Source organism: Gopherus evgoodei, chromosome 9, assembly GCF_007399415.2.
Source record: "Gopherus evgoodei ecotype Sinaloan lineage chromosome 9, rGopEvg1_v1.p, whole genome shotgun sequence".
Classification (NCBI taxonomy): domain Eukaryota; kingdom Metazoa; phylum Chordata; order Testudines; family Testudinidae; genus Gopherus; species Gopherus evgoodei.
Genome location: NC_044330.1, coordinates 34,623,332 through 34,646,531, shown reverse-complemented (window position 1 = coordinate 34,646,531; position 23,200 = coordinate 34,623,332). Strand labels below are relative to the sequence as shown.

The 23,200-nt window shown below is 43.1% G+C and overlaps 1 protein-coding gene across 1 annotated transcript in view; it reads right to left on the bottom strand.

The window, feature by feature from the left end:
• Nucleotides 1-13,474, bottom strand: part of PID1 (phosphotyrosine interaction domain containing 1) — a 164,229-nt gene extending 150,755 nt beyond the window's left edge. Inside the window, exon 1 of the mRNA XM_030575889.1 lies at nt 13,142-13,474. Coding sequence (XP_030431749.1) covers nt 13,142-13,171 — 30 coding nt within the window. The 5' untranslated portion in view covers nt 13,172-13,474. The remainder of the gene's footprint in view (nt 1-13,141) is intronic.
• Between the last annotated feature and the right edge of the window lie 9,726 nt (nt 13,475-23,200).

The following is a 23,200-nucleotide window of genomic DNA, read 5'->3' as shown; positions in this document are numbered from 1 at the left end:
CAAGAGGAGAATTTGAGCCTGGCCCATGGAATTTTATGATGTACCCCAGTTCACATCCTGTCAATCAAACTCTGAATTCTATTTCAAAAGAAATCTACAGTGCTCTCAGCCAAGGATTAGAGACGGTACCATTGATCCCAGTGCTATTTGCCATCAGAAGCAGAAGAATAAAACGCACACAGAGAAAATAGTAAGCTATTTAGACTCTCCATTCTTCAGTCCCTTGACTGCCTTCGTTCAAGGAAACCATACATTTTTGTCATCAGACAGATTGTCAGTTTCATAAACAGAAACTAGCAGTAGACTATAAACGAACCCTCATGATAATTTTCCAGAGGGCTTTCCACAAGGGAGCCACTGATTTTGATTTTCTTTGGTCATACATTACTTCCCCAAATTAGCACTCTTCAAGAGCCATTCATTTACTACAATGCATAAATGAAGAGAAATGCCCAAACTAAGTGGTGTCAGATGAGCTTTTCTGAATTCAGACAGCTCTGCTTTAAACATTTTTGACAGAAAATCCAGAAGCCGGATAATGCCAAAACCTGGGTGATAAAACATTCTGGACTAAGGAATCTACTTTGCCTCAGATTCAATTTCAAGCACTTTTCACTTTCCTCTTTGTAATTAGCAATTACAGAGTTTAATAAAACCAATTCAAACAGCAGTGTCAGCATGTTTTTGTCTTATAGCTATTTATATTCATGATTAAATAATGCATCACACATTGTGTTGGTTTTTGTTTGTTTTGATGAGTGTAGTTTACCTTAAATTGTTTGATAATACTTCAGAATATATTAGGAAATGTATTGTAGTACATTGTTAAAAAAAAATTATAGTCTAGTAGTATAAAACCATACTACAGATGTCTGCTATTAAATTCTTGCTGGTTTTTTTGTAAGAATTATTAGGTTTCCAGATTAGCAGAGTGATCAGAAAAGTGCTACAGGAAAGCATTTGGCCTTTCACATTTACTAATAATGACTCTTTACAGAATGATATTCTGAACTGGAAATAACAATTGTCATAAACAGAGAGCTAAGGATTAATGTCTCTTACACCTGGAAAGGAGTAACCTGAAACACCTGACCAGAGGACCAATCAGGAAACAAGACTTTTTCAAATCTGGGTGGAGGGAAGTTTGTGTCTGAGTTCTTTGTTCTAGTGTTCTGCCTGTACTCTCTCTCGGCTATGAGAGCATTTTTCTGCCTCCTGCTTTCTAATCTTCTGTTTCCAAGTTGTAAGTACAAAGATAGGTTTGGGGTTTTTTGTATTTACATGTGCGTAGTTGCTGGAGTGCTTTGAATTGTATTCTTTTTGAATAAGGCTGTTTATTCAATATCTCTTTTAAGCAATTGACCCTGTATTTGTCACCTTAATACAGAGAGACCATTTTTATATATTTTTTCTTTCTTTTTACATAAAGCTTTCTTTTAAGACCTGTTGGAGTTTTTCTTTAGTGTGGAACTCCAGGGAATTGAGTCTGTAGCTCACCAGGGACTTGGTGGGAGGAAGAAGTCAGGGGGAAATCTGTGTGTGTTAGATTTACTAGCCTGATTTTGCATACCCTCTGGGTGAAGAGGGAAGTGCTTGTGTTTCCAGGACTGGAAATAGGAGAGTGTGGAGTCCCTGTGTTTAGATTCACGGAGCTTGCTTCTGTGTATCTCTCCAGGAACCCAGGGAGGGAACACCTGGAGGGGGGAAGGGAAATGGTTTATTCCCCTTTGTTGTGAGACTCAAGGAATTTGGGTCTTGGGGTCCCCAGGGAAGGTTTTTGGGGGGACCAGAGTGCCCCAAAACACTCTAATTTTTTGGGTGGTGGCAGCTTTACCAGGTCCAAGCTGGTAACTAAGCTTGGAGGTTTTCATGCTAACCCCCATATTTTGGACGCTAAGGTCCAAATCTGGGAATAGGTTATGACAACAACATAGTACTATTTTGGATGTTTTTGTTTTTGGGGGGCCAACAGGGGGAGGACAATGTATTTTACCGTCCGCCAGTGATTTGAGCCATGACTAGAAGAAGAAGAAGAAGTCAAACAATAGTGATGGACAGTCATCAAAACGAGATCTCCCATGTTGTTCAGTTATGCCAAAAGCCTTTTAGTGCACCCAACCTGAAAACATGAAGTAGATGCAGAAGCACTTTATAAAATAATGATGTATTTAGTTTCCTTTCAACATCTATATTATTCAGGTTTATCTGCATGTAATATGAATTCAGATTAACAGTTAATACAAAGTGAGAGATTTATAGAAGATCAAGTGCTTCCTGTATGGTACGAATTGCTTGCAAATGGTCAGTGCTACAGTGCTAAGTGGAGCACCAGCAGAACTACTACTCCTCTCACCTCTCCTACTCTAGGAGAAAATGTACCTGAATACTGTGGGTTTTACACACATGTAAATATAAGTAGGGAGAACCAAAAGGCTTACAAACAGCATGAATTAGGAAATTATACACCTACTCAGATTTGCTACAATTGTTGGGGACGCACTTGGTATAACCCAGGTAATTCGGGAGAATGGAAGGCCATGAGAGCCGATGAAGTTCTCTTGTTCTGAGCCATAGTGTACCAGCTCCTCCATTTTGAGTTTTACTCCTCCATGTTTGACCTCAGGTTGCCCTTGTTGGGAGGAGCTACTCCTACTCCCTCTGTTGCTGGGCAGATTTAACCTTTGGGCAGGAAACTGAACTGTTCCTAGGCAGACTTGGCCTTGGGTGGGGACTGTGTGAGTGACAGATCATGTTATAATGTGTATCAGTTTTGGTTCCAGTATAAATAGTTAGGTAAGCTGTTTGTTTGGCGCGCTTGATCTGAGTCCTGTGTGGCTCCAGGCGTCTTATTTGAGCTCAAATAAAGTTTGGTTACTTCTCCACCCTGGTGTGTTTAATTGGATGCAAAGCACACCGGGCAACGGACCCAACCATAGCCACCCTCGGGCACTCTGTGCCGGCAACACAATGACCAATCGGACCATGGGTAGTCAGGCCATGAGTTCAGCCTACTGGTTAGACCTGTGTCCAGGATGAGCTGAGAGTCAGAAGCCAAATGCCAGAGCCAGCAGGTAACCAGAGTCCTAGGCCACAAGAGGAGCTGAGCATCAGTACCAGAGGGACAGAACTCAAATCTCAGAGCCAGAGGATAACTCGGAATTGTAAGCCAAAGGTAGAGCTAACGATCAAGGCCAGAAGGGAACAAAGGCTGGAGCCCAGAGCAGGCAACAGGTGAAGCAGGAGCAGGTTCAGAAACAAGGCTGGAACAGGGGGAGCAGACAAACACAGCGGCAGGTGTGGTACACATTGAGCAGCTACTGATCTGCTGTGGTTTACAAGCAGGGCTGCTAAAGCATCAGCCAATCAGATGCTGTGGCTACTCTTGTCAGTTCTAAGGCAGTGCAGCTGGGTTCATTGATTACTTAGTAGCGGAGTTAGTCGGGGAGCAGGCCAGCACCTAGTCCTAGGAGATCTGACCCTCAACAGTTATTTAGAAGCAATGTGTAGCATCATGATTCCAGAAGACTTTTAGGTCTTAGAACAAAAACCATTCTTCTCAAAGGCAGGCAAATGGAACCGTACTGGGCCCTTGATTGTTTTCAAAAACACTTCAGAACTCTGTATGGTGAACAACAAAAATAGCTGCCCCAGAAATTACAGCCACAACAAAGGCAATAGATTTCTGATCCTCACGTTCTATGCCAGGAACAGGAGGTATGTTTAGAAATAATTTAAAATGAAAGGTTTTGGAGAACTCCATGCATTGCTTGAAGTGGTATTACAGCTACAGACTATGGGCCAATCTCATTAGCCTTCTGTTTACAACTATCAGTAAATTCTACAGCAAGAACCACTGCAAGGAGAATACATGAGAAAATACAGCAAGCCAGAGGATTAAGGTGTTGCTGTATGCATAAGGGAAGAGCAAATTTTAAACAAATACATCAAACACCCCTTGATAAGCATTCCAAGAGAAAAGACAAGGTATGTTCGTATTCCATGTTTCCAGTGACATTTTCTTGATAGAAAATTAAAGCAAATCTGAGGGACAATCAAAGACTAGGGATGAAGGGTGTTTTAAAAGAGACTAAGTCTAAGATCATTTTTACATAAGCATGATTAATAATATGTCTGTATGACTAGCAGTGTGGGTAATCATAATCTCTTAAGCATCAGTGCATTTCTCTGCCCAACTGGCTTTGACAAGTCATACAGCATTACATGAGTTTGTGTCCACAGTGTGAAAACAGTGCACTGCCCTATGCAATTACAAGAACCGTCATAGATAAAAACAGGGTAAAAGTGAAGATGTTTCTACAGGTGAAGGAATAAGGCACAGTCAAAACATGCTCTTACTATATCATATTTTCAAGGCAATTCCAAAAACTTGGATATTTAAGCATAGCTATCCTAATTTTTGTTAAATCCACTGAATTCAGGAAAAAAACATCCAGCAACTGAAAATACATCAGACAATGAATGATTCTTCATTAAACAGGAGGGCAATAAGACAGGCCTCATTCTGAAATAAGTGGAGCATAGAGCTGAGTGACAAAGAAAGCATTGGCCATGGCTCATTAAGCAGGAACAGAAATTTATGCCACATTATTACAAAAATTACACCTTTCAACAGCACATCAACCTTTCAACACTAGGCTGTCATGATAGTGCTAGGTACAAACTCAACATCTGTTGGAACTGCACTCGCAACCATCTGTTCCAGAGGTATGAAGGTTACAAATGAATCAGTTACATTTTCTGCAATCTGAATTTACCACAAACATTTTCATTGCCTTACTCTATCTCTGATGCCCTTACGCGATATGTGAGCTCTAGTAATGATGTTATTACTAGTGTTGAGTGTAATTATTGCATAAGCAACATTCAAACCTAAATTTCAAGAGAAAATCAATGGAACGTGGGAGGGCTGATCATGTTAGAATGAATTGTAACTTTTATATGAGCTACCACATAACTGAAATGCATAGTTCTGTATGTAGTGTACAGTGGATACCAAGTGTATTCCACACACAAAGAGAATCATTCAAATCCTGTTGGCACACCCAGATACTAAGAGACTCATTCTGTTTAAAAAGTTCAAACTGGAAGATACAAATATTTTCTCTGCAATTTTACTTATTACTTTTTGATGAACCCCTGTACAGACTATACTGTACTGGTAGCAATGGTGAACTAATGCACATACACCTAGGGCACCATTTCTCAAATGCAGCCACCAGGGGGTTTCCCTGAAGCCAGGGCAGTTTCAGGAGCGGGAGCAGGGGAAGAGAATCAGCCCCTTCTTTTCCTCCCTGTAGCTCCTGCATGCACCGCCTCTCTGGAGGCGCAGGTAGGACACACAACACTTAAAGAGCAAGGGAGGAGGTGAGCAGTGAGGCAGGCAGGAGCCTGGTGAAGAAGTAAGGAGGTGAGTGATGAGCCTGCAGCAGGGTGAGGAGGCAGGTGGGCGCTGTGGCTGCGAGCAGGGGAGAGCTGAGGAGGCAAGCAGCGAGGCGAGTGGCTGGCAAGCAGGTGGGCCTGGCTGGGGAGTAAGGAAGTGAGCGGCAAGCCAGCAGCAGGGTGAGGAGGTGGGCAGCGGGAGTCTGACTACGAGCAGGGGAGTGAGGAGGCGAGCAGTAAGGGAGTTGAGGCAAGCAGCAAGCCTGCAGCAGGGTGAGGAGGTGGGCATGGTGGGGAGGTCTGGCTCCAAGCTGTGGGAAGTGAGCAGCCGAGCAGCAGGTGAGCGGGGATGATGGGGCAAGCAGTGAGGTAAGTGGTGGGCCCTGGCTGTGAGCAGTGGGGCGAGAAGGTGAGCAGTGAGCCACCAGCAAGCAGGGGTTCTCGCAGAGGGCCAGTGGTGTCCGTGGCAGGGGAGTGAGGAGACAAGCGGTGGGTGGGAGGGGTGAGAGGAGGCAAGCGGCAGGCGGATGGGCAGCAGGTGGAGCCCCCCTTTGGGGAGGCTCACCCCTGACTCCACCCCTTCTGCCCACAGCCCCTCCCAACAGCCAGAGCCCTGAGATCCCCTGCCATCCTGCAGCTGGAGGCACAAGACCCCCATCCGGAGAAGCCCCAAGTGGCCCCCCCTTGGTTGAAGAAGCCCCAGGGGGGCCAAAGCCCAGAGGGCCTCCCCCCCACTGCAGCCAGAGGAGCTCTGGACTAGCCGAAGCCCGAGCCCCTCCATCTGCCTGGAGGAGCCCTAGACCAGCTGCAGCTATTCCTCCCCTCCCCAGATCCCAGCTCTTGCATCCTCTTGATATCACTCTCTTACATCTCTGTCTTTCATCTCCTCGACGAACTACCATTGTAACTAACACTTTGAAAGCATGACTTCCTCCCCACCTCTGGTCGGTCTGACTGTTCCTTGGATTTCCCTTGTATTTATTCAGATTGTAAACTCTTTGTAGCAGGGACTTACTCTCTTTACAATCTTCCAGCCTCATCATTGGTGACTTCAACTTCTGTGCTGACATCCCATATGACTCCTTAGCATGCTGACTCTTCACCCTCTCCTCCTGGTCTCTTTCAACACTAGATCAATTTTCTCACACACCAAAATGGCCCCTTCACTTGAGCTTGTCTTCACTAAATATAGTTCCATTTCTAATCCCTTAGTAGCTGATTTACTTTTGTCTGACCACCATCTTGTTTTCTTCAACATTGCCCACCCACCCCACACCCTACCCCTCCATCCATGGCCTCCAGTCCATCATTCTCCATGGCTTTCCAATGCATTCCTTCCTGCTAGCTCTTATGTTGACTCAGATGTTGATTCACTCTGCCCCCCACCTTACACTCCTTTGCCCACTCTCCCAGAACAAACACCTCCCAGTCAAACGCATCTCTCCCTCTGCATCCACATCCCCCTGATCATATTCCTGTACTGCTAGGCACCTCTGCACAACACCACACAGAGTTCCTCCACTACACATTTGCTCTCTCCTCCTTCGACTCTGTCATATTCCTAGACAAGCAATACTAATTCTCCTCAGTGATTCCCTTTCCCACAAACTCAGCAGCCTATTCACCAGCTTTGACTTTCTTTATATTCTCCCCTTCTGTTGAGCCCTCCTCCTGCAGGCAGGCTATTGCCAATCCTTTCAGAGAAAAAAATGAGAAGATCTGACATGATCTCATGCTCCCTCTCTTTTCTGTCTACACCCTTCAACACTTCTTTGTACTCCTCCCCTTCCTCCTCTAATGGCCTCCCCTCTCCTTAGTTTCTCACTCTCATTGTTTCCTACCCCTCATGATGCAAACATGCATGGTCTCTCCATCCTTACAAAAAAGTTTTAGTCCCATTCCCCTTCCAGTTACCACCTTTTCTCCACTAACTTAACTGACTGCACCACCTACGATTACTTTCTTCAGTTTCTCTCCACCTGCTCCATCCCCTCCCATAAGGCTTTTGTCCTCCATTCCACTGAAACTATTCTCATTGAATTCTCCAATAATCTCCTCTTCAAATCTCTGTCACTTCCCTTTAGCTACTCTGAACGGCACCAATCACTTCTTCCTTCTTACAATTTTGTCCTTGCTTGGTGTTCATGACTCTGACCTCTCATGGTACTCCTACCTTTCTGAACACTTCATTTTCACCAGCTCATCCTCTTAACTCTCGTTCTCAGTTAGGGTCTCACAGGACTGCCCCCTTAGCCCAGACATCATCTCCAGGTAGTCCCTTTGTCTAGGTGATCTCATCCACTCACACAGGTGCAAGTACCATACTCATGCGGAAGATTCACAAACTCTCTCTCCAGTCCTGACCTGTCTTCTGCCATCAAATCCCTGATCTCGGTCTGCCTCCGACATCTCCTCATGGATGTCTTGCTATCAATTTAACATGAACAAAACTGAGATTCACATCACCTCTGCTCCCTCGCTGCAAATTGTCAGTTGACAATGGCTAAACAGGTGGTTAGCAAGGATTACTATATTATAGTCAGGGCTGGCATCCCTTTGTGTCAGGGATGTGTCTTTTGCCATCCCAATAAAAATTCACTCACACTTGGCCATGTTATAAGCCTTTGAAAAAATCTCCATTTGCACATGCTCCGTAGAGACTTATTAGAGATTAGCAGCTAAATTCTCAAAGATTCAATCCCCTCTCATCTCCTATGTGCTGGCTGGACTAGGTATGCACCACCCCCACAGCGTGACTGAGCATGATCCAGCCCAGAGCTGCAGGGGCTGTGAGAAGCACCTTCCCTGCAACTGCTGCTCTTAGCTGCTGTGCCCCTTTGCAGCAGCAGGAGCAGAGACTGAGTACAGGGAGACTCTTGCTCCTGTGCTCTCAATATCTGCACCACTGGCACCCAGGCACTGTGGAGGAGGGATCTGTCTAATTCAAAATCAGGGGGGAAGAGAACTGGACAGCTGGGGTGATAAAGGGAGAAGACTGGGGCATGGACCCTGGGACAGAAGTGAGAAAATGACATTGGAAAAGAAGTTGAAGGAGGGAGAACACTAGGATTGGAAACAAGTAGTGGAGAGGGACAGTAAGATTGGACATGGAGTCTGTGGGAACAGGAGATTGTGACAAGGAAACAGAGTGGAGTAGGGAGGACACTGAGATCAGATGAGGAACCAAGGGCTGGAAGGAAGGATGTAGACAGACTGGCTGGGTAAAGAGCCTAGGATGAGGCACGTAGAACGGGGAGCCAGGGCAGGAGGAGACTAGGACTAAGATAAGGAGCCCAGGAGGCAGGGGGGAGCTTTAGAACTTGACTAAATGAGCAGACCAGGACTGGAATAAGGAGCTAGAATGTTGGGGTGAAGAAACAGGTCTGGAACACGGACATGCTAGAGGGGCAGAAGGAACCAGGCTTGGAAGGAACAGAAGCAGAAGGGTTTGTGATTGCTAGAGAAAACTCTCTTCCAGAACCTGAAATGGAACCCAAGAAATCCATGTCTTATCACTTCTCTGCTGAGAGCAAATACCCTATAAACCCTCTGGTCAAGTGCCCCATCTCCCGCTCTGGTGCTAGTCCACATACAGCAGAGGTCCCCAAACTGTGGGGGTGGGGCACAGAGAAATGTTTGGGGGGCCATGCAGTAGGGCCCAGGCCAACCCATACAGGCAGCAGGGAGGGAGCACCATCCAGCCCCACTCTACCCCCAGCCCGACTCCAGACCCAAGCCATACTTCCACTCGACCCTGCTCTTCCTGTAGCCCAGCTCTGCCCTCCAAAAAACAAAAAAAACTATGTTAAAACAACATTATTTACATTGCAAAGTCAAACATTCAAAAGTTAGGAAACACCAGATTTATGACTGCCCATGCGACCTTATTTCTGTTCCATTGTATGTATACATTATGACACAGTCTTTAATTACATATTGTTTATCAGCAGGATGGATGGTGCTCACTGAATGAGTAGCTATTAAATATTTTGTTTTACCTTCATTGCTCAATGTGTGGCCCCATTTATGGTTTATTTACTACACAGTACTCAAACCCTGCTCTGAATACAGAATTATTAATTTCCTCATGGGCTTTTCTATACACTTATTACTATAGGAGCTAACTGCTCCACAGACATCAATGAATTTCTTTCTACAACAGCGCTGTTAAATGAAGTAGTAGTATTATCCCCATTTCACAGACAGGCAGGGAACTGAGGCATAAAGAGATTAAAGCTGAAAGTCTCCACGAATTCTGGATGCCCAATCTGTGATACCTAGGGCCTGATTATTCAGAATAGTTAGCAGTCTATAGCACTTTATATGTTCAAAGCACAGCTCCCAGCTGTAGCTGTGAGTGTTCAGCACTTTGACAAATCAGACTTCAGGTGCCTCAGATTGGGCACGTAGAGAAAATGAGGAATACCCAATTAGAGATCATCTATAAAATGTTTGCTTTACATGACTTTCCTTTAGCACCAAATAGGGACTTGGTCTCATTCATTTCACATTCTGCAACAAATGAAACAGGGGTCATACAAACAAGTCTCCTTCATTAAATAACCCTCAGCCCTCCCTAGAACAGGTCCATCCTGTATGATGAATGAGACTAGAGTTCTATGGAAAAAATGGCCAGGTATAATGAAAATACAGACTGTATCCTAATACACATGCACAAAGGAGCCAAATTAAAGTTTCACAAGCATTTTCTACTTTGGAGCGCTTGATTCCGCAACCTACCCTTCTTTAAATATAATGTTGTATATATTTATGCTAAAGTATTAATCTTATTTTATATTTTAGACATCTTCTAATTCTCCAAAGTGTGCACTCAGCCAATCAATGTAATCACCTTTTCATTCATTATGCCCATTCATTACACTTGGTTTTAATTTAGGCCCCTACTCTGCATGTGCTCAGCTTTATGCAGTGTGAGTAGCCCTATTGACTTCACTGAGATGATTTACAGTATGTCAAGTTCAGCATGTGCAAAAGTCTTTGCAGGATCAGGGCCTGAGACTAAGTTCTTCAGGGCAGATATTGTCTTTTACTATGTGATTATAAAGAGTCTGCACAATGGGGCAACTAGTCATTATTGGAGAACAAATAAATAACATGCCATCATGATTAATTTCATTCACAAGTCACATTTCAGGCACACACTGAGTCCTATCCATTGAAATTGCATTCCTTGGTCTGGCTAAGAAGCATGGATTATTACTGTTACTGACTGGTGGAGATTAAAACTACTAAAGACTTGATCATACTTGGCTTTAATATCAAATCAGAGCACGTCTCTGAATTTTCTGCTCTCTGGTATCAAAACAAGTCTTTCATTCCAACTGCAGAAGTAATACAAATATTTTAATATGCTCAACTATTTCTCATTAGATATTTGTTTTGGAAACTGTCTGAAGTTGCTATAGTGGAACTGCAAAGTAAGCTTTATTTTGTCTTACTTTCTGCAAGTCTCAAGTTTCCATGTGTATTTATTTATATGAATTTATTCATAACATATATTTAAGAATAAGGGGACACGTTTCAGGCAGGTAGGCCTAAAACTAGATCTACTAGCTTTGGTTTGGTTTGCAGGCACACTATTTCCCATCATGCCACCATCCCTCCACACTGCCTTCCTGCTCCCTTGTCAGGAGAGGGGTGTTGAAATATATATACGACTTCTGAATTCCAAAGGGGAAGAAAGCAAAATTCTTGTATATTTCATTAACCTGCCTGGTCATAAGAAAAAAGAATAGACACAGAGTAGAGAGACACACACCTACCTACTTCCTTCAGATCTGCTGTTGGCAGGTTGCCTTCCAGAAAAGATAGCTGTAAAATTGTTTTAAATCTTTCATTTTGAGGATTTTATGGGGGGTTTAGGGTTAGGAGACTAGTTACTGCATAATTATGTTTAAGGTAGACTAAATTTTGCATCTGTTAACTCTGTCAGTGTCCCATTAATGGTATTTTTCATAAGATTTTATAAAATATAACCATTGTCTTTAATGAGGCAGGCCCTTTCTTCATTATATCACAAATTTTATATAAACTGATTTAAGAAAAGACTAGTAACGTGTCAAAGAATACAACAAGAAGCACTAGAAGCAACAGTTGTATAGCCAAATAATCATGGAATGAAAGCTGATATTTCTAATATGGAAATATAACAAAGCAGAATATATGCCAGAATAATTCAGTTGCCAAGTCTCATGGGCTTTGGAACCCACACACTTCCCTAAGTAAAACATGCTGAGCATGAATAGCTTAAATAGATTTTTAAAAAAAATCAAACACATTTAGAAGAGCAAGAGCCCAAAGTCACAAAGAAAGCACATCAAAGAATTTTGACTACAACCATGACCCGATCTTCAAGGTGATGCTGCATCAATACCTCTCTCTCTCTCTCTCACTCACACACACACAGGCCTCTATAGATAAGTGAAAAGTTAAAATAAGCTTACATTGCACTCAATTAGGTGCTGTATGAATGCAGATTTGTATTCAAATAAGGCCTTTCAGAACATTTATTAGTATCACCACAGCATCCCAGAGTAGAGTTCCTTATCTGAGGTTTGATTATTTGCAACAAATATGTAAATGTGTTATCCCACCCCATTTATAACCTCCCTTGAAATTTAGAGCATCCCTGATCCAGCTGGAATCTTCAGTATTACAAGATACTGATACTCTCTAAACAGGTCGCTCCTCACTGCAAAAATGAACTTTATTTACCACTTTTCATGAGGGTTATATGTTTACTTACTGATCTCTGAACTTCAAGTTAAATCATTATTCTGCACGCCTCAATAATGCTGCTTGTCCCCTTCTTTCGGTATATTTTCTTTTTGCCCTATGCCTTCAAATTCATTCTGCCTTAAAGGTTATTTTATTTTGCCACTTTACCAGTTCTTCAAAGTTTACTATGAGATTTAACACTGCTTTAGGCATGCCAAAAAGTTTGTCTGTGGGATTGTGTAAATTCATCTGGCAATTTGTCTGGCTGACCATCTGGAGAACATTTCAGAGCAAAAAACATGGAGCAAAACCTTGCAGTAAGGACAACCCTGGGCCTGAGCCCCCTGAGACCTTAATACGTGTCACTGATGACTCCTGCAAATAACTGGACCGTCCAATTTTCAGTATTGCTCAATCCCATATACTCTCCTGCACCCGCCATCCAAATCCCAGTAAACAACATTTTCCTGTTTGTATGCAGGAGTCAATGAATTGGCTGGCCCAATACCTGACTAGTTTTGATTCTTTATAAACTTTTCCCCTTAGAAAGAAAAAGAAAGAAATGGAGAGGAGTTGCAATAACCAGAAAGAAAATTAAAATCCTATTTTCAGGATAAGCATAACTTTAGAGAGAAAACATGATAAATGCAAACCCAAGATTTTCAAATCATCTGTTCTTTCTTTGTAAAAGACAAACACAAAACAAAACAATAAAAAACCCTACACTCACATCTGGATTCAAGAAGGCCAGCTTCGGACCTGTAAATCCTGTCAGCGCAATGCAATGTTAAATTGTTGGGCAGAACTACACACACAGAGACCAGATGAAAGTTGTAAGCGTGATCTAGGCACGGCCATGGGGGTGGCGGGGAGCGAATTCAAAACAAGGTCTTACCAATGCCCCCCTACATATTTTTGACACAAATCCTATAATCACATGATCCTGTTCCTTTACACAAATTCCAGCCCCGCCTCAGTTTCTCCTCCTCCCCGCCTCTCTTACCTGCAGTCTCTCGGTTGCCGGCTGCCACATATTTCACCCTCTCTGGTTCTGCGGGGGAGAGGAGGACACTGTTGATTGCGAGCTGGGCTTCAGTTCTCCAGGCTCGCTCACATCTGTTTGGGGTGGCAGCGAGGTGCGATCAGTCCTTCAGCAGCCGGGGGACGGGCCAGTGTCCAGGCAGCCAGGGACAGACTCCAGCTGCGGGAAGCCTGGTAACTTGCACCTCCGGGTTCTCCGCCGGCTCCTCTGCTAGCCGCGCTGAGCGGTCCTATTGCACCAGCGAGCGGGACGCTGAGCTCCGCCGGCGGCCCCCCCAGTGCAGCAGCAGCGACAGCAGCAGCGTCCCGGCCTCTGGTCCCTCCCACGGCCCCGCCCCCGCTAGCCAGCGCATCTCTGATGAGTCCCCCTCACCCTCCTCTTCCTCCTTCCCCGCAGCCAAGCCGGGCTAGGCTCCAGTGCTCCGGACACGAGCCCTGCGCGGAGGCTCAGCTTGCTGCAGACTGGAGGGCTGCTGCAGCTCAGCACAAATGCATGATAGTTTTAGCACGGGTGAGACACGTATCACCCGTTTCAAACCAATTTTAGGATTATGGCATGACTGAGCGTCTGCAAGACCCCAAAGCCACGCTCCGTGTGTCAGGTAGAGCGTCCCAACAATAGCAGAGCTGCTTGCTACGCAGGATATGCTGTTATGACATATATGATATGTTTAGCATGCATCTTGCCTTCTGCTGTGGCACACAGGATCTATATATAGCATCCAGCCTGGTTCTGTCATGACATATGTGATATATAGCCTTAGTACTGGGAGGTTAAAATCACAGGCATCTCCCAGCACCATGAGGTATAGTGTGCGTGTATTTAGTATTCTTGGCTTGCGTGGCATATTTAGCATGCAGCACATTTTTATATCCACGCTATAAACAGCATTTATATTTTTGAATGCAGGACACTCTTTTGGCAATTAAAAAATGAGAATAACTTTAAAATTAGGATTACATTTTGCAGAATGTTTGCTCACGTTTCTGATAAATGAAGTAGATTGAGTATATTCAGCTGTAACATGAGCTCCTACTGAAACTTCTCATCCCTTTCATGTGGAACAGTAGGTGAGTGTAACAGAGACATCTACTGGTTAGTGGCGTAGCATGTTTTCTCAGAGGCACAGGTCTTCCTTTGGACTTGGGTAAAGCAGCTCCCTAGGTGTAGGTGGGAATATGGTTTCATATTTTCTAGAGGGACCATTTCTTATACCAAATAGCAATGTTTATTTTCTTCTTCATTAGGCCTTTTAAAACGCTGCTAGGTCACTGTGTAACTACACGATTTACTTTACCGATCATTAGGGCTGTCAAGCAACTTTAAAAAATGAATCACAATTACAAAATTAATCACAATTAATAGCGTGATTAATCGCATTGTTAAAACGTAATAGAATACAATATATTGAAATAGAAAATATCCAAAACTACTTTTTTCAAATATGTTGATTTCACTTACAACACAGAACATAAAGTGTACAGTGCTCACTTTATATTTATTACAAATATTTGCACTGTATAAAACAAAAAATAGTATTTTTCAATTCACCTAATACAAGTATTGTAGTGCAGTGTCTTTATCATGAAAGTTGAACTAACAAATGTAGAATTATGCACAAAAAAAACCTGCATTCAGAAATAAAAATGTAAAACTTTAGAGCCTATAAATCCACTCAGTCCTACTTCTTGTTCAGCCAATCGCTCAGACAAACAAGTTTGTTTACATTTACAGGAGTTAATGCTACTTGCTTCTTGTTTACAATATCACCTGAAAGTGAGAACAGGGTTTGCATGGCACTGTTGTAGATAGTGTCCCAAGATATTTATGTGCCTGATGCACTAAAGATTTATAGGTCCTTTCATGCTTCAACCACCATTCAAGAGGACATACATCCATGTTTATAACAAGTTTTGCTCAATAACCACCCAAAACCATGCAGACCAATGCATGTTCATTTTCATCATCTGAGTCAAATGCCACCAGCAGAAGGCTGATTTTCATTTTTTGTGGTTCAGATTCTGTAATTTCCACATCGGAGTTTTGCTCTTTTAAGACTTCTGAAAGCATGCTCTGCATCTTGTCCCTCTCCGATTCTTAAACCTTGGGTCAAGTGCTGTAGCTATCTTTAGAAATCTCACATTGGTACCTTCTTTGTGTTTTGTCAACTCTGCAGTGAAAATGTTCTTAAAACAAACAACGTGCTGGGTCATCAGCCAAGACTGCTATAACATGAAATGTATGGCAGAATGCGGGTAAAACAGAGTAGGAGACATACAATTCTGCCCCAAGGAGTTCAGTCACAAATTTAATTAATGCATTATTTTTTAAACGAGCATCATCAGCATGAAAGCATGTCTTCTGGAATGGTAGTTGAAGCATGAAGGGGCATACGAATGTTTAGCATATCTGGCACTTAAATACCTTGCAATGATGGCTACAAAACTCTGTTCTCACTTTCAGGTGACATTGTAAATAAGAAGCATGCGGTATTATCTCCCGTAAATGTAAACAAACTTGTTTGTCTTAGCAATTGGCTGAACAAGAATAGGACTGAATTGATTTGTAGGCACTAAAGTTTTACATTGTTTTGTTTTTGAGTGCAGTTATGTACAGGTAACAAAAAAAATCTACATTTGCAAGTTGCACTTTCACAATAAAGAGATTGCACTACCGTATTTGTATGAGGTGAATTGAAAAATATTATTTCTTTTGCCATTTTTACAGTGCAAATATTTGTAATAAAAACAAAGTTTGCGCTGTCTACTTTGTATACTGTGTTGTAATTTAAAATCAATATATTTGAAAATCCAAAAATATTTAATAAATTTCAATTGGTATTCTATTGTTTAACAGTGCAATTAAAACTGTAATTAATCACGCTGAATTTTTTCATTGTAATTAATTTTTTTGAGTTAATTGTGGGAGTTAACTGCGATTAATTGACAGCCCTAATGATCATATTGTATATGACATCACACCTACCTTGTGAACTCCTGGATGTGGTGTGTTTTCAGGGGACAGGGATTAGCCGATGTGTGTTCAGAACTGCAGTGAAATTAGCTGGCTACACCACTTTATTTTCTGAATTTATGATGTTTCTACTACAATTAAGGGCACAACACTGCATCTCTGAGGCTGCTTCTTATCTCAGTGTCCAATGCAAAGAGCCTGTAATAACAGAAAATCCATGCCTGGAGTGTGAAGTAGGTAGTTTTACTGGGAGATGATCTGACAGCATATCCCTGACAAAGCATCTGGAGTATCAAAATGAATAAGGGGAGATAATGTCATTAAGCAGGAGACCACCTTAAAAACTGAGCTCCTGCTTGTGCTACGGGGACATAAAATATCCCATGGCACTTTTCCTAAGAGAGGTAACTTGCCCCAGTATCCTTGTCCAACCCTGCCTCCCCTCCCCAACTCTATGACATACCGTGATGATTGATTCCCGTCTCTTGCCCTAGAGTGGCTGCATTTCAGCGGTGCGGTATTCATGTCATTAGCCAGAAAGAGTTTTGGATTCTTTGGGGTGGTGCAGAAGTTCTACACTGCTCAGAATTTCTCCTGGGATTATTAAAATTAAAACAATCTGCAGTACACCTTGAGCTTTATCTATAAATATGTCTATATTATGGACGGCAGGAAATAGGCTGCAATAGCTTCACTTTCCATTCATTATAGCCCACCTCTATCCACATGCAAAGGAAGAGGGGAGAGAAAATGCATGTGATTCCCCCACAAAAAAGGTAGCAAACATTAACTGTGGAGAATTTGAGTCTATCATACACAATAGCTAACAAAAAGATAGCCATTCAAAAATACTAAACCTTAACATGTACGGGAATGGCAAATTAAGGTAACCTGTAAGAATATTCCATAAACCCTATTGTTCATAAATTTCCCTAGCAATACGAGATGCAAAAATTCACATTACACATTCTCATAACAACCCTAACTCTGACCCGCATTATGTACCTACACGCACACGGGTACATCTACACTTCCATAGGGTTCGAACTCAGGTTCAAGCCTAACCTCCTTAAGGAAGGAGACACGCAGCCACAGACTTGCTAAAGGTCCTCAGGCTAGGAGCTCTTCTAAGGTGGGAAACAGCAGGAGCTCCTCCCCACTTACCTGCAGGAGACACCTAGCAGGGACTTCCTTCTTCTACAGAGTTTAGGAATTCCACAAAAGACAAACGTCTCCATACTTCTCTCCTGTGGAGCTCCTGATCTGTACAGGGGAGAAGACCTTTTCCCCTGACATGATGCCTCACACCTCTACTACACCAGTCAGTCACATTTCCTCCCTGAATCCCTTAAATATTAACATATACAATGTTGTTATGCTTGACTTTGATATGTAAATGTTCCATACATCTGATTCTGATGGATGTTTATAAATGGCATAAAACAAAATGGCGAGCATGTGAAATAGCTTTAGTGACTATTGATAATTACTGTTTACCAGACTGAATATTCAGTAAGGTGCAAAAAAGCCCAGAGGGTCCCTGTGATATAGAACAAGGTGCAAAAGCTAGAAGAGTCAAAAAATATGTCCAAGGGAAACTTCCAAAAAGAGTCAAGTATCAGAGAGGTAGCTGTGTTAGTCTGGATCTGTAAAAGCATCAGAGTCCTGTGGCACCTTATAGACTAACAGACGTATTGGAGCATGAGCTTTCATGGGTGAATACCCACTTCGTCGGATGCATGTGATGCATGCATGGTTCCAAAAAGAACTTCCCTGGACACACAACAACAGATTTAAAGGTAGCCATCTTGCAGCAAAAAAACTTCAGGACCAGACTCAAAGAGAAACTGCTGAGCTTCAGTTCATCTGCAAATTTGACACCATCAGCTCAGGATTAAACAAAGACTGTGAATGGCTTGCCAGCTACAAAAGCAGTTTATCCTCCCTTAGTGTTCACACCTCAACTGCTAGAAGAGGGCCTCATCTTCCCTGATTGAACTAATCTCGTTATCTCTAGCCTGATTCTTGCTTGCACATTTATACCTGCCTCTGGAAATTTCCACTACATGCATCCGACGAAGTGGGTATTCACCCACGAAAGCTCATGCTCCAATACGTTTGTTAGTCTATAAGGTGCCACAGAACTTTTTGCCGCTTTTCCAAAAAGAAGAGGTTTTTACTATCTTCAGCTTCATATATAAAGACCTTGATTTCTTGGGAGGCTGAGAAATCTAGCTCCATCCAGCATGTGCTTAACTTTAAGGAGGTGACTAGTCACATGGAAGTCAATGTGCTTAAGTGTTTTGCTGGATCAGGGCAACGGTGCTTAGTGCCTTGTAAGATTGAATCCTGTTTTTAAACTTTCTTGAAAACAGCCAATCTGCACCTTAATCGGAAACATATGTATTAAAGCAAATAAAGGTTTGCAGCTTCAATTTTCAAGACACTAAAATCTCGATTAGAAGGGGGCTGAATGCAGCCTGAGTCACACACATCAGAATGTAGCCTGAATTAGAGACCCACTGCTGACACCTCCACAGTCCTATGGAGATAAAAACCTAAGAAGAGAGTGTCCAGCATCTTTTACATATCAAACCAGAATATTTGCCAGAGCTCTCCTTTGTAGATTTTCAAAGTGAACAGGATGTTGTGGTTTGTCTTCTTGACCCCTCTCTGTCTTCTCACTAACATTTACATTCTTTGCCGCTCTCCGCACCAGAGGTATTTTCTGAAAGCTTCTCTCTCTCTCAAATAAATGTTGAAAACAATTTCATTGTTCCCCGATGTAACAATCAATTTACCAGGCACTCTAGACTGAATCAGATGGGACTCTATATAATCCAGCCTGCTGTCAATTGATGGTCTACAAAGGAAGTTTAGAATCCAATGCAATTAGCAAAGTGATGGAACATATGGGTTGGGGTTCATCTTTATTTACACAACTTTTATAGAACCTAAGACAATTGAAAAAGCTGCATTAACTAATTAATGGGTTCTGCTAGCATGTGGCAAAACTGTCACTGAAATGAACAAGCAGAAGCCAGTCTCCATAGTTCTGACTACCTGGACAATGTTCATACAGTGCAAAAGAAAACTTGTCTGTTGTGACTATTTTGCATGTCATTTTTATCTAAGATAGCAAGGTACAAATGCTTTTACACAAATCCATCACCAACCAGACTGGAAATCTCTGAACCAAGTAATACTGGTCATGTTTTTAATGTTTTTTTTGGAGAGAGGGGAAGTGATATTGGTCAAGGTCGTCCTTTAATGGTTCCAAATCTTTACACCAGGGACATCATTTGCTATGAGATAAGAGGGGCAGATGCCCACCTCCCCCCCTACTGACACTGATTTGCCCAGCCAGATTTTTCATAGGTCTATATGCTCCAATATGTCTTCCATTTCTGGCCTCCCACCTCCTGACTTTCCAGGATGTAATACATATGCAGAGTTGTTGTAGCCGTGTTGGTCCCAGGATATTAGAGAGACAAGTGAGGTAATAACTTTTATGGACCAACTTCTGTTTGTGAGGGAAACACACTTTTGAGCTACACAGAGCTCTTCTTCTGGTCACCTGGTAATAAAAGATATTAACTCACCCACCTTGTCTCTCCAGGAAATAGAACGTTCTAGGTGATACTATATGCTGACACAGTTTTGACCCCCTCCTCCAGAATTTTTCTGAAATGACCATCCACAGAACTGATGTAAGGAGGGAGGCAAGTATGAAAATATAATTAGGGACCAAGACTTCTCAAATGTTCACAGGGTTAAAAACAATCACGTCAGGAAAACCCACTTCTTTGGGGTCCTATTCTGTACATAATTCTGCTTTTCTTCTCAATGGTAGCCCATTAGCCTCTTCTTGTGTAGCATACATATCAAATGGTTAATTTGTATAAGGCCACTGCTTCCACAGACATCTTTCAACAGTGTTACACTCTCAGCCAATGAGAATATGTCCTGATGAAACTAGCCATGCTACTGGAGAAGAGCTTCGGAACCGGATAGTACTAGAGCTCAGGCAATTTTCAGTTAAATTCAGATGTCATAATTCTTCTTTAACTTTTCCCCAGACTTACTAATATTTTAATTCAGCCACATCTTCTTTTGGGCATCTGAGTTGTTTCACCATTATACAATTTCTTACTCTCAGCCAATGAGAAATCTTTTTTCTAAAAAAAGAAATACACAACTACAAACAAACCTGTGTGGATTCATATTTCCAGTGTTCCAGATATTTACCTGTAAGAAGATGTAAGTCTTTTCCTATTAATTTTTCCCCCTTGTCACAGGGTCCGCACAGGCTTCCACTCTCTCGTGCCTGTGCCCTGTGTTAGCTGGTTAAAATAAAGAGAGTCCCCACACTTTCTTTGGTGCTTCACCCTTGTGTCTTTATTTACAGTGCAACAGTGTTGTCCCCCTTTTTCCCCCAACAGCTGTCCCCAGTCAGACCCTCCCAGGGTCTCCTGGCCCATGAGGCGCCTTTCCTTTGGTGAGGAGACAGAGATGTAACCCTCCTATCCCCTCCCAGGCTAGCCTTCCCAACTGAGCTTTCCCCTGGGCTTTTATAGCCCTCCTCCTCTTCAGCCCAGCTGTCGCTACTCAACTCAACCCACAGCAGTGAGCCAGCCCTTGTTAGGGCTTGCAGCTGGGCTCTCTGCTGACCGCCTGGGCCCCCACACCTGGCCTCCGTACCAGAAATTAGGGCTTAGCATTTTAGCAGGGCATTCAGTGGGTTTACCCCTGCCCTGCCACACCCCCATAGTGCCAAATATTGGTGTTTCTTTTCTTGTAAATGCATTTTTTTCAGCTATTACAATATATGGACTGAATTATTTTATACGTTGCAGTCACACTTCCCTTAATCTGTCTCAATTCTATAGCCAATAGACCAAATTACTAAACTCAATGACATTTCATAGTTTAAATAGGGCCAGAATTTGATTTAGTGGTGCCGATTTTAATTTCATCTACCCCGTAGCAGATCCAAAGTAACTACATTGACTTCAGTATATTTATGTTTTCCCTGTTAATGGCTATTAGATGTTTTACTTTCTATGAATCATCTAATGCCTAATAATTCAACTATCAGGATGGATACTCTCCCTTTAACTTATGGCCTAGTCTATGCTATGCAAAGTTAGGTTGATATAAGCTGCCTTGCATAGTCCTAGTTGTGCATGTGTCTACACTTAAATTAGTCTCCCAGTGATATAAATGCCCCATTACAGTGACACAGTAACACCACCTCCCCGAGAGACATTGAGCCATGATTGATGTACTAAGGTTGATGCAACATGAGTGTAGATGCTGCATTACATATGTTGATCCTAACTGTCCTCCAGCAACCATCCTGCAATGCCCAACAGTGACAGTTCTGGTCACACTTGTAAACTCCACTGCCCAGGGGTCATGGAAATTGAAAGGCATCCCTCCTGTTTAAAGATCCATTATCTTTTTAAATGCCTTTTCCTGATTGTTCACTTTGGCAAACACTCCTAGCAACTCTGTATGTGGTTTTCAATTGTCCAGCTGACCGAGCCAGCTACGTGCTCCAGAAGTGCTCCAGCTTGGAGCAGACAGGAGATATTGGGTCTCCTGGGCCTGTGGGAAGAAAAGGCTGTGCAGGCACAGCTACAGACCAGCTGTAGAAATGTGGACATCTATGAGCAGATTGCATGGGGGATGCAGGGGAAGAGGTACAACAGGGTTCAGCAACATTCCCACATCAAAGCAAAGGAATTGCAGCAGGCATACCAGGCTGCCTGGGAGGCCAACATTTGATCTGATGCCAACCTGCAGACCATCTGCTTTTACAAAGAGCAACACATCAGACTTGGCAGCGACCCCATCACCGCCCCGCACAACATTGTGGACACCTCTGAGAAGCCCAAGCCACAGCCCTCTGGTATGGACAGTGAGGACGAGGACAATGGGAGACAGAACCTGTTTGAGACTCCACATAGTCCAGTAAGTCCTGGCAGTGGAACATAGGTGAGCCCGATGCCAGAAAAGGAACCTTGGGTATGCGCTTAATTGTTTTTGTCCATTACAATTATGTACTGATGTTGCCCCCAACTTAACAGGATGCAGCTGTCAACTTTTCCTTTATTTACTCATACTAGAAGAGATAGTGATACAACTAAGAGAGGCAGAGATGTTATTTGCTTTTCATTCTCCTGTAGAGTTAGGCAGCTTATGTCCCAGTGGGATTTCCCGTGAATCCTTCTGAGAGATCTCGACAAAACTTCCATGATAATACTCTGCAGTCCTCTTCTGAAGGTTTCAGGGGATGGCAGCCTTATTTCTTTCTTCACAGCCAGACACTTTCCCATGCCAATCGATGATAACTTCAGCAGGCACCACTGCAGTACACACACTAGCAGCACAGACCTGGGCAGCTTTGGGATGCCTGCAGCAGCTGTGCTTTCTGTTCCAAGGTATCAGCTAAAATCACCACTGCCTGTGGAAAATGGTGCCGGTACTCAGTATTATTGCCCTACACCCATAGTTTCATGCACCTGAGCAATTCCCTCCTCATTTCTCCCACACCGATGGGTCATATTCACTATGGCTGGTGCTGTGAATGCCGCTATGCACAAGATTGTCGGGCTTAATGGCTCGATGTCTAGTTGGCAGCCGGTATCAAGCAGAGTGCCCAAGGGGTCGCTCCTGGGGCCAGTTTTTTTCCACGTCTTTATTAATGATCTGGATAATGGGATGGATTGCACCCTCAGCAAGTTCGCAGATGACACTAAGTCCTGGCTGCGATGATTTAGTTGGTGATGGTCCTGCTTTGAGCACAGGGTTGGACTAGATCAGGGGTCCCCAACACGGTGCCCATTGGGGCGTCCTGGTCAGCGGTGGAGCATCCACTGAAATGCCGCCGAATTTCTGTGGCATTTCGGCGGCGACACCTCTCGATGACGTCGCTTGGTGGCAAGTGGCGTCATTGAGAGGCGTCGCCACTGAAATGCCGCAGAAATTCAGCGTCGCTACCGAAACACCACAGAAATTCGGCAGTGACGCCTCTCGATGAAG